Raw genomic sequence first — 12,241 nt, 5'->3', positions numbered from 1 at the left:
CAAAACACTACTGAAATATTCCAACTCTTGCATTTCAAAGAACGAAATCCACAATGAACTTTGAAAAATCAAGAGAATGTAACTGTGACAAGGTAAACCATGATAAGACTACTGAAATATTCCAACTCTTGCATTTCAACGAAAGAAATCCACAATGAACTTTAAAAAATCAAGAGAATGTAACTGTGATATTGTAAACCACGACAAAACACTACTGAAATATTCCAACTCTTGCATTTCAACGAAAGAAATACACAATGAACTTTGAAAAATCAAGAGAATGTAACTGTGACAAGGTAAACCACGATAAGACACTACTGAAATATTCCAACTCTTGCATTTCAACGAAAGAAAGTCAAAATGAACTTTGAAAAATCAATAGAATGTAACTGTGACATGGTAAACCACGACAGAACATTACTGAAATATTCCAACTCTTTCATTTCAACGAAAGAAATCCACAATGAACTTTGAAAAATCAAGAGAATGTAACTGTGAAATGGTAAACCACGACAAACCACTACTGAAATATTCCAACTGTCCTAGTCGATTACGTCATTCTATGCCCATATATGGACCCCCGTCATGACCTCCCGATAGGGTTCTACCGATTATGTAATAAATTTCTCAGAAATCCATTGTGTGTCTATGTCTGTGTCTGTGTCTGTGTCATGTGTCATGTGTCATGTCATGTGTCATGTGTCATGTGTCATGTGGCATGTGTCATGTGTCATGTGTCATGTACCACGTGTCATGTGTCATGTGTCATTCGCCCCGGAGACAATGCACTTGGAAACAATAAATAAATCGGCCTTGAAAACACATCAAAGTGAGAAAAATCCTGTTTTTTCATTCTCAGTGAGAAAAACCATAAAAACATCCATAAATTGACCAACACACATAATCATCCATGAAACATCCATCAAAGTGAGAAAAATCCTGTTTTTTCATTCTCAGTGAGAAAAACCATAAAAACAGACATAAATTGATGTTGACATCCATGAAAAACAACAAATAAATTGACCAACACTCATAACCGTCCAAGAAACATCCATAAAAGTGAAAAAATTCCTGTTTTTTCAAGTGAGAAAAATCCTGTTTTTTCATTCTCAGTGAGAAAACCATCTCCCAAGGGACTCTATGCCCATATATGGACTCCCGTCACGATCAATAGGGTCATTTCTACTGGGAAGAACTTTTACATGGAAGGATTGACGTGAGTGGAATTTTTCATGGAGGGGGAAGCTGGATTTCCCGGCATTATATAAAAAAGATTAAAAATTAAATGAAAAAAAACAGGTGTCTTCAACTGAAAGTGAGAAGCAACATCAAAGCTTAATAAATAAAACAGAAATTGCTACATATATGAGGGTGGTTACGCACTCCTTAACACATCGCTCTTTTCGCTACTTAATGAAATCGTTAACTAATCATTTTCTTTGATTTACGAAGTGGGAAAATGGCTCTAGAATGTGCAGTAATTGTATTTTCTGAATATACTTAATAGGCGTGTGATTGTTTAAACAGTTAGTTATTATAATCAACAACAACAGCGTATCATGATCTGATTTTTTTTATTACAGTTTTACAGTAAAGAAAGACAATTCAATGTATTTATGATTTCAGTTCTTAGAAACATTCTTTAGCTAGCTTGTTTGTGCTGCCAATGAAGCTTTTTTGCGCCTCTAACTGATATTACACAGCCTAGTATCAGTGAACTCTCTAGAGCATATTTTACACGGGGAGGGGGGAACTTTTCCAAAACTAATATGCAAATTTTGTTTTAATTTGTCATGTACGGTGAGCCAAATTCGAACCTGCATTTGTTAAAAAACGTTCAGTCGCTCTTTACGCTAAAGTTTTTCATTGTTTAAAAAATAGAGTTGTGAGAAAGTCAAACTTTAGCGTAAAGAACGAGGCGTTGAGGAAGGAACAGCCCCTTTGATATACGGAATAATTTCTGTTCGTTTTAAGTTTTAACGTCGTTCCTTACTTTCAGTTCAAAAAACTTGTTTGTTCTTATTTAATTTTTGAACGTTTTTGAATTAATGCAGGTTTTAATTTTGGCTCACCGTACATAAATAATTAAAGAAAATTTGCATATTAATTTTACTTTTATTTGGTTAAATGGCTTTTGCGAAAATTGTTTAATTTTATTTACGAACGTTTTGGTTAGTAATAAATTTATATTAATTACGAATTAACTTACGAAACGACATTCTACACTAATGGATTTGTAATGCGTATATAAGGGTGTTCGCCCCCTAGTCAATACTATGCTCTTTAAGCTAAAGTTCAAATTTTGTTCCGATTCTTTAAAAATGACCCCTTAATCACAAAGGCCGTTAATTAGAATAAATAGCTCTTATGAAAGTACTAAAAAATCTTTGGCTTAAAGAGTGAGGTATTGACTAGGAGGTGAACCTAATTATATATGTAATATTTTCTGTTCGTTTTAAGTTTTGATGTTGCTCCTTACTTTCAGTTGAAAAAGTTGTTGTTTTTTACATTTAATTTCTGATCTTTTTCTTTAACAATGCTGGGAAACCGGCGCCCCCTTCATAGCAAAGTCGCTTCCCCCATGGAAACTTCCTTCATGGAAAGATCCTCCCATATAACCCCCGACCCACCCACCCCACCCCATCTACCAGAAAAAATCCCCCATGAAAAGGTCTATATACTTCCCAATAACCAATACTATATGTTAACATTGGGTAAAGTTCTTAACTTTCGGCCCTCCCCCGGAAACTTTGGGGGATTAAATCATCCTAAAATACATAGTTATCGTATTTTCGACCATGCTGAGCAAAATGGTTATCTTAAAATTTTGATCAGGTGACTTCGGAAAAAATGAGCGTGGGAGGGGGCCTAGTTGCCCTCCATTTTTTTGGTCACTTAAAAAAGGCACTATAACTTTTAATTTCCGTTCCAATGAGCCCTCCCATCATATTCTAGGACCCCTGGGTCGATACGATCACACCTGGGAAAAAGAAAGAAAAAAAATAAAATAAACACGCATCCGTGATCTTTCTTATGGCAAAAAATGCAAAGGTCCACATTCTTGTAGATAGGTACTTGCAACCTCTACAGTAGGGTTCTCTGATACGCTGAATATGATATTGTGATTTTCATTAAGATTTTATACCTTTAGGGGGTATTTCCCCCTTTTTCTAAAATCAGCCAAATTTTCTCAGGCGCGTAACTTTTGATGGGTAAGACTAAAATTGACGAAACTTATATATTTGAAATCAACATTAAAATTTGATTCTTTTGATGTATCTATTGGTATCAAAATTTCTTTTTTTAGAGTTTCGGTTGCCATTGACCCGGGTCGCTCCTTATCAAACAGTTCGTTACCACGAACTGTTTGATAAGGAGTAATCTGTATGATCCAAAGGGTAAGCATGTTCAATTTTCCGAGGAGTGTCTTCCATTATAGCTTCATTATGATTTATAAATATTTCATTCAAACGGTTAACAGAGGTCCACGTTGATGTATTTCTGGTTTATTGTCTATTTGTCTTGCGTATTTCGTTATTCTTCCGCTTGCTTAGGAACTTTGGCAATTTCTAATCGTTGTTTTATTTTATTTTTCTTGTCATAGGAAAATATGAGCATAATTGTACGAATAAGTAATGTTACCTCTAAAATTTTGTTTATTGGCGCCAGGATACGTCAGGGGTCTCTTTTGCTTTTCAAGGTCAAAGAAGGCACTTTGAATAAATTCACCTTCAGCGTAGCTTTGAACTGACTGTTCATTGACTACATGAGAAAATAACCTGCAAGGTAGATCTAGTTAAAATAATGTAATCGGATAAAAAAAAATCTTATTGTGTTGAATGTTGATCACACTGTTTTGAAATACTTTTAACATGATAATTTATGTACAAAGTAAATAGAAAAATTAACAAAAGCAAGTCTTTGATGCTTTAATATTAGAGAACCAAAAAAAAACACGGTTCCAGAATGAATCAGAAGAAGATGTGATTTTTTTTTTCAATTTAAACATTGTTTCTCAGTAAAATCGGTTCTTCGATGTCAAGGCCAGTGTTCCGGCCTTGGCCAAGGCCGGAGTCCTAAATCGGGATAGCATTTTGGTAATTTTTAGATTTATAGACTTAGCAAAAATACAAGTTATTTCTTAAGACTTCCGTCATTCCTTGGAAGAAGTTAGAGGGGGTGTAACAGGATGAACTCTAGAAGGTCTTCCTCGTGGTTTTAGAAGTATTTACACCACATGGAACAAAAGTCCTAATATGCCATCAACCAGGGACGTCTTTTGGGGGTGGCAAGGGGGGCAGTTGTCCCCTCCCCGATAATGTGGAGAAAAATATTATACATCCCAAGCCCTTTGACTATCCAAATATGGACACCTCTTCCCCCCCCCAATACAAATGCTGGAGATTCGCCCCTGTCATCAACACTACTTCATTTATTTGCAATAAAGACTGAAATCTGCAATTGAGGATCTCACTCTTACCTCATCGTTCATTACTCACATCTTTGTTTCCCAACAATATCGTCTCATTTATGCCTCTTTATTGATAATTCTGAGTACCTAAATTGCCCATCGCCAGTCTTAGTTTTAAATTAAATGAAAAAAAACAATTTGTTTTTCAACTGAAAGTAAGGAGCAATATAAAAACTAAAAACGAACCAAAATTATTCCGTATTTGAAGGGGTTGCCCCATCCTCAATACCATGCTCTTTACGATAAAGTTCTTAGCACTTTTAAAAAGCATCCTACTCTAATTAAAGACCCTTGTGTTTCAGGACAGTCGTTCTTAAAGAATTGGGACAAAAGGTCAAGCTTAAACGTAAGTAGCAGGGTATTTAGCGTAAAGAGGCTGGGCGTGGACCTGCAACCTGCTCCAGAAAAAAATGTTATCGCAACTGAAACATCGATAATAAATCTACTTGGAATGAACTCAAAGTTGTCAACCGAAGTACACCCCTTCACAATTTTTAATTGCGAATAAGAAACAACAAAATGATTTTGAAATACACGTACCATAACACAACTATCAAAAACTGAACAGATCAATAACGAGATTTAAGCATACAATACTGACATTCTTGCAGTAACCGAGGCAAGAAGGCTTGGAAGTGGCAAGAAAACCTTAGACGATAACCGAAGGAAATTTTTTAGTGGAATAACTACGAGGCGAGAAAAAGGTGTTGCACTTATCTCTTGAATCATGATGTAAAAACTCCGAAGAATTTGAGTTCCAATTTCACCTCGAGTGATGACGGCCAGATTTGTTGGGTGCCATGCCAATATGTCTCTATTCATATGTTATGCAGAGACAAACGAAACAACCAGGTAGTCAAAAGGTGATCTCTATGTAACCTTATAAGCGATCATTACTTGAATAAGAGAGGTCATAATGCCCTCAACTCCTAAAAAGTCAGGGTATTGGAGAACGAAATGAAAATAGTTTTCGCTTTATTGATATTCCCTTTGCAAAGGATCTCTTCATTATTGATAGCCTCTTTACACACAAAAGTATTCAAAAATACCCCTCAAAGTCGTCATATGACACTATTCATATCCAAATCGACCATTGTCTCGTGAACCTCAGATGAAGACTTAACCTCAATGACATCAGAGCCTTCCATGGCGTATATAACCAACTGCGATCATAATTTATTATGAGTAACAACAGAGGTTAAGCTCCAGGCAACCAAGAAACCGCCAATCTTTGATTCATTAAAGATGACGGATGAAACTACAAAGCTCCATTCCGTCACTGAATTGGTTAATCGATTGAAGCTCTTGGCTCCATGGAAGGAACCGATCTAGAACATATTTTGTAAGCCATGAAAATAAACAACCATGAGGCAGAACCTTCAACACTCCAATTCAGAAAAACTCCAAAACATCGATGGTTTTTCAACAGAACGTAGACACCGATTAATCAACGAAAATAATTAAAGAAGGCCCTAAAGAACTTTGGATTCCAGTGAAACCACTGTTTTCACTTAATATTATTTTGCCAAAAAACTGAAGAACAATAAAGTCCCCGGTTAAAACAGAATACAGGCTGAAATGATTAGTACTTCTATAATATGTTTGATGTCCAAATGGGATACTCTCTTCGAAACTGTTTGTTCCTCAGAGAAGGTTCCCTTAGATTGGATGTGGAGTACGATGATCCAACACTTCAGAAATGGTTATGCATCTCTATGTGACAATTTGCGCAGGATAACCGCAATCTTTTACCTGGAAAGCTAATTTTCTCACATTATTCTTTAACGTATCAAATCAAAACTGGATGACAAAGTCAGACACGAACAACAGAGCTTCAGACCTAACCACTCATATCCAAACCTCCAAGTGTTCATAGGGGAATCCAGTCAATAGCTATCTAAAATTTACATGACATTCATCGACTTTGAGGAACCATTCAACCCTCTCTAAAGAGAAAGCCCTTGGAAAATACTTTCCCATTATGGTGTCCCATCGAAGATCCTCAAAATACTATATGTTAACTATTTGAACACTGAAGCATGTGACCATACATCTAAAGGCCTAACACGATACTTAAAAATCGTTTCAGGAGTTAAACTAGGCTGCGTCTTATCACCGGTGCTCTTCATCATAGTAATCGACTATATACTGAGAAACACAACGGCTCAAGGCCTTAATGCAGAAAAATATCTATGTAGTATTCACTTCACCGACGACATTACTATCCTCGAGACCTACATGGAATGCCTAGATAACTCTTTGACGAAATCAACCCGAATGGGAAATGCGTAGGGCTCAAGATCCATGCGAACAAAACCAAATGCATGGCGACATGTAACTCACCACTTCAGATCAAGTGCGGTGATGAGTAGTTGGAGCAGCCGGTAAAATTTAAAGAAGTATTCCGTATATGCTAAAGAAGTGGATCTTTCAACAAGATGAAAAGAATCTGGCGATCAAACGTTTTTGAATTTGTGTCAAACTTAGATTCATCAACATAAATGTTCTCTTGATTCTTACGTACACAGCCAAAGACATATTGATGGTTTGCAAAAGCGTTGAATCCTGGCCTTTGAAATTTGATGTTTCTGAAGAATCCCAAATATACACTGGACATATCAATTCTCAAACATTGAGACCCTAAAAATGACCAACAAGCCTCACATGGCAAATATCATCCCCCACAATCATTGGCAGTATTTATGCTATGTCTTAAGAATTAGGAATCTTAAAACTCCCAAGGCAATCCTCCAGTGCCAACTGCAAGACAAAGAGAAAGGGGTCGTCCCAAAAGCACCCTACACCCTACATACCAGTTAGATCTCCGTTCTCTTAACGCTTAACTGCAACCCGAGTAGGGAGATATGCTGGCGGCAGTAGAAAATCACAAAAACTGGAGACCCCTTGTCTATACCCTTGGTACCTATGGAGACACAAGAGGATTGAAGGCCTAAAGTGAGGTAAATCTATGGTTTAGAAGGATTTTTGCTCAGCTGATTCAGAAACAGTTTAAGTATAATATGATACTCATATAGTTTAAGAGATAAATATATCTGTTGCAGTAAGAAAAAATTACTAACTGGGCAGAATCCTATAATTAGGTATCAAATATCAAACGATTCAAAATAATCTTTCAAAATATAATTATTACACATGCTATCTAGTTCATTATTTTTCTACTGTCGGAAAGTGATATTCTTCATTAACAGGGACTTATTAAATTTACCACTTTTGATATGACACGTCGCTAAGGTATACGGTACGTGACAAATAATAATGATCCAAGAGGTAGATAAGATAAAGGTAAATATATATATAAGCAATCTGGGTTAACCTCTGAGTTTATTCCCTACAAGTTCTTAAAATATGCAGTATATGGACATTAATCTTAGGATAGCTTAAATGGGAAGGTAACGTAGAGTTATGAAATTATTATATAAATCCGTTTTTATGGCTTTTACTAAAATTGGGTCTTCGGTACAATAGGCGGTGCTCTATGGGTTTTAAAATCAGGGTATCCGGTTATTATTTTCGAGACCCAATATTATCTAAGGTCAGAATTGCAGCTTGAGAATTCCGTTGTCCTTGAAAAATGAAAATTAAATAGCCTACATGGTGGGATAGTGCTTTCCTGTATTGAAGGTAGTAGTAATTTTATTGCTTACTTTGGAGTCCAAAGGCATCTATCGGAAGACATTCCTCAAGTCAATAAAATCCGAATTATTCATTCTTACAGCGCCAATTATTCAATGTATTTTAATTACAGTAAAAGAAAGATAATTATAAACTTCATAATATTGAAAAAGACTTATAATTGACATAGCGTTATTGTATATAAATAACACTAACATGTGTTATGGTAATAAGTGTAGTGCGTATCAGCAGAGCTTGTGTCCTACTATTTGCACATCCTATGTCATTTTCTCCAGCTCCAACATTTTTTTCAGAATCTTTCCAACGTTCACCATAGCCATCACATTTTTAATCTTTCTCTAACATTAACAAAATGACTATCATCGCATCCACCGAAATTGTTTTGACTTTCCCGATCTTCACCATTATGGTCAAAACAGCCTCGAATACCAATATTTTTAAAATAGTTCTATCATTTTGTGTATCTCGTTTGTTGGGAGCATGTCGGCGGGCTACAAACAAAAACATTGTGTATCTCTCACGAAACTTCATTATAAAGAGATTTAAACTATTGCACTGAAAAGAGGGATCTCGCATTTTTAAAATTTCATATTGTCTCTAAATTGTTTTATAAGAACTTTTACGCATTTTTTAGTCTTCTTAGGGTCAGTTAGCATTTGCTGAAATGTCCTGGCCCAGTTACCTTCGTTGAGTTTTCCTAGGCTGATCTATCGCTGCCTTTGATTGCCTGCACTGAATTGTGTATGATGAGTTCCCTCTTTTACATAACCGATTTGAGATTTCTTGGGCTATATTTGCTGGTTTTAATTGTTTTGGCTTTGTTTCTACGTTGATTCTCTTGCGATAAGTTGACTTGGTTAAATATTTTGTTTTTTCTCTGTTTATTTTGCTAAGTTTGGGGTATCTCTGATGGCTTTTGGGTTCTTTGTGTTGAGGATCTGGCTCTAAGTTGGATGGGCTGAGTTTCCGATGTGTTTAGTTGTCCTGTGTCTACTAGCTGCATTGAGTTGTTGGTTTGGAGTCTACTGCATGAGTTTTAGGTTTTGAGAAGAGTTTCAGGGGTTAAAAACACTGTTGATTTCAGACGTGGAAAGATCTCAAGCCACCATCTGAGAATATCAGTCTGAAGAGATATTGGATCGTGACGTGATTCTGATTTCAATGTTTTCTTAATTACAAAAATACATAGGTGTATCAATTTCCTTCAAAATGAGCCTTTAAACAGCTTAATGATGTTCCAGTGCCCTGTTAGAAGTGAGGGGAAAAAGAGGACATATCAATGCTGCCAATACAAAAGTGATTTTCCTTGTTGTTCCAGCCAGGGGAGTGTAAGTCTCCTGAATAGGGTTTTCGGATATAGCGAATCCGATGGTGCACTTTTGTTTTGATATGACACCACTTTCAAAATTCCCAAAAATTGCTTTTTAAAACTAACATTTTACTATTAAGATTAATTTTGATAAGTTACCATTCCCAAATTAGCTTGAAATGGCAATTTTTCTCACTAGTCAGAGTTTTTTAACGCATATTTTTTAATTTTTGATTACTATGGGCCGTGGTTCGTTCCATACTAGATTGTAGCTACCTCTACTAAATTTATCTATGAAGTGTGAGTGATTTCGAGAATCAGGGGACCAATTTCTAGAGGATCTCAAATCAAAAGTTGTGTAGTATTTATATATATAAACAGGGTTTGAGAGAGGGAGGATTTTAGCTGCAGGTCTTTACCTCAGGCTGACATGATTCTAACATCAACAAGTTGTAAGATACACCTTTATATCAAATTCAATTAGGAGTTGTGAGTTTGACTTTGAGTGAGTGTAAGTGATGGCGAATACTTAGACTGTTTGGCTGTCGCAAACTCTCTTATGTAAAGTTAAAGTAAATTGCGCTTAATTTCTTTTTTCAACAAGTCCTCTTAAACATCGCAGCATAAGAGAATTACGCAGTAGCATTTCTTTCTTCTACGTCTTCTTTTATTTCTTATGGAGTTTTGACAGAAATTGTTCCTTCAAAGTTGCAAAAAGAAAATATTTTTAATTAATGTATTTTCTTTTCTTTTGTAGTTTCATAGCGAACAAAGGAAAAAAGAAAATTTGATTGTTTTTCCTTGTTCTGGTTGTTAGTGACTCGACTGACTTGGAACCAAGCAGAAGGCAGAAGATGACTCTAAAGCTATGTAAAAAGGAACGTGTGAATCTTGTCAAGAAAAGAGTTACGTAGATTCAAATAACTAGTAACAATTGTGATAATAAGTTAAAGGTTGTGTCAGAAATTAGAGCTTGGATTACATAATAATCAATTTAGTTGACCAAAGAAGATGAGATGTCTTAGTTATCAAATAATTTTTTGATATTTGATATTCAATCTGTATCAAAGAATTAATCTTTTGACAATAACACGGATATAACTTGGATAGATATAACTTTGAAGAATGAACACTCTGTTTCCTTCCTATTAAAGATTATGAATAAAGTTTACTAATCTCGATTGATCTACCAAGGAGATACTGATTTAATTTTAGTTTGCCCTAATTTACTTTGAACCACAATTTGTTTCAAACATTGCAGCACAAAGCCTTGTAGGTTTCTGGGCTTTACCTCAGGCATGGCAATTCGTTGAGGACCGTGCGGCTGACCAAATTGGATTACATCCAAAAGTATCCAGTTGGCCAAGGAACGTCGAAGATTCTTTCCATCGCATAGTCACTTGACAATCAACACCTTTAGAATAACTGTTCTTTTAACATTTGCAATGCTTTAAACCTTAACATTAGTAAGCTAATCATGGACAACAATAGCAACACCTATTTTAGAGACAATGTCTCTGTTTCCAGGAACGTATATGAACGAGATAGCGCAGTAGATGTCGACTCATCGCTGATACCTTTGGTTACTAGCTGCATACTTGTGTCTCTTTTTGTGACTATATTAGTAATTGCTGTCAATGGTTACTTACTATATTGTATAGAGCACAGTAATACCACAGAAACTCTTATTAATATGACAATCAAATACCAGTGCATAACATCTTTGTTGTTTGCAGTATTGTATCCGATTGCTCTTACATTTAAGTTGGCTTTAATGCAATCACCGACCTGGTTTTGTCTTAGTTTAGGAAGAGTACTGCCCCTTCCTTACGTTTTAACTCAGTTTTTTCTAACGCTTACATCAATAGTTAGAATTATTCTCCTATCCTTTACTGAAAAAATAAAAAACTGGCGGAACTCTAAACTAGCCTTTGTTGCCACAATAATTTCTGTACTAACAACAAGTCCTTATTTAGCGATAATTATAAATCCAAAGGGCCAAATAGCATATCGCTATTGCAATGAGGCAACGCTGTCCGAGGCAATGACTCAAACCAAAAATTTTGTGCTCTACATCACCATACTAATAGTAATGCAAAGTTGGTTAATTTTACAAAATATTTGGATATTCAAGCTTGAGAAATCATTGCGAAGGAAGGTTACACCACACCCAAGTGTAGGCAATATTAAACAAATTAATTTAGCAACAGCTAAGGCCCAAGTATTTACAGTAGTTATACTTTTATGTCTTGGTAACTTACCCCTTAACTTCATACAGTACAGTTTGTTACCACAATACGATTTGCCAATGCAGATTATTATAATGAACACGGCAAATTTTCTGAATTTTCTTATATATATTGGGACAGCCCCACTTATGTACCTGTTACTGAATGGTAACATACGGAAGCAAAATATCAAAATTCCATATCAGAATCTTAAAAACTGGATTGTGAACCTCATCAGTAATTAGTATTAATTTCAATTTGAGCTCATTCATATAAAGTTTTTAAGATCATGGCGGATAGCAACAACCAGGACCACATCCAGGATTTTATTCGGGTGAGGGGTACAAAAAGTAACTTAGTGATTAGTGATTAGGTTAAGTGATTAGGTTTCTTTGTGCAAATATTTGTTTACAAGATTTTTGGTACTTCGCTCGAACAAGACTTTTAGGGTGGTGGGTTAAAACCATTCGTTAATGTTATTTTATTAATTTGTGTATAACAGTCGCTGACGTTAATGAACACTGGAAACACGGTAGTAGCTATCTTGATAAAAATAGTTGCAATAGAATTAGTCGTAAT

At 35.5% G+C, this 12,241-nt stretch overlaps 1 protein-coding gene across 1 annotated transcript in view; it reads right to left on the bottom strand.

Annotated features, from left to right (window-relative positions):
* LOC148943694 (ras and EF-hand domain-containing protein-like) overlaps positions 1–12,241 on the bottom strand; it is a 148,903-nt gene that overhangs the window by 30,537 nt on the left and 106,125 nt on the right. Inside the window, exon 6 of the mRNA XM_089101203.1 lies at positions 3,643–3,779. Within this exon, the coding sequence (XP_088957329.1) occupies positions 3,643–3,779 (137 nt within the window). The remainder of the gene's footprint in view (positions 1–3,642; positions 3,780–12,241) is intronic.

The sequence above is a fragment of the Artemia sp. Qi Xiang Cuo genome, chromosome 15, assembly GCF_049724085.1.
Source record: "Artemia sp. Qi Xiang Cuo chromosome 15, ASM4972408v1, whole genome shotgun sequence".
NCBI classification, from domain to species: Eukaryota; Metazoa; Arthropoda; class Branchiopoda; order Anostraca; family Artemiidae; genus Artemia; species Artemia sp. Qi Xiang Cuo.
The sequence above is the reverse complement of the archived record's forward strand: the minus strand, read 5'-3'. Positions and strand labels throughout refer to the sequence as shown.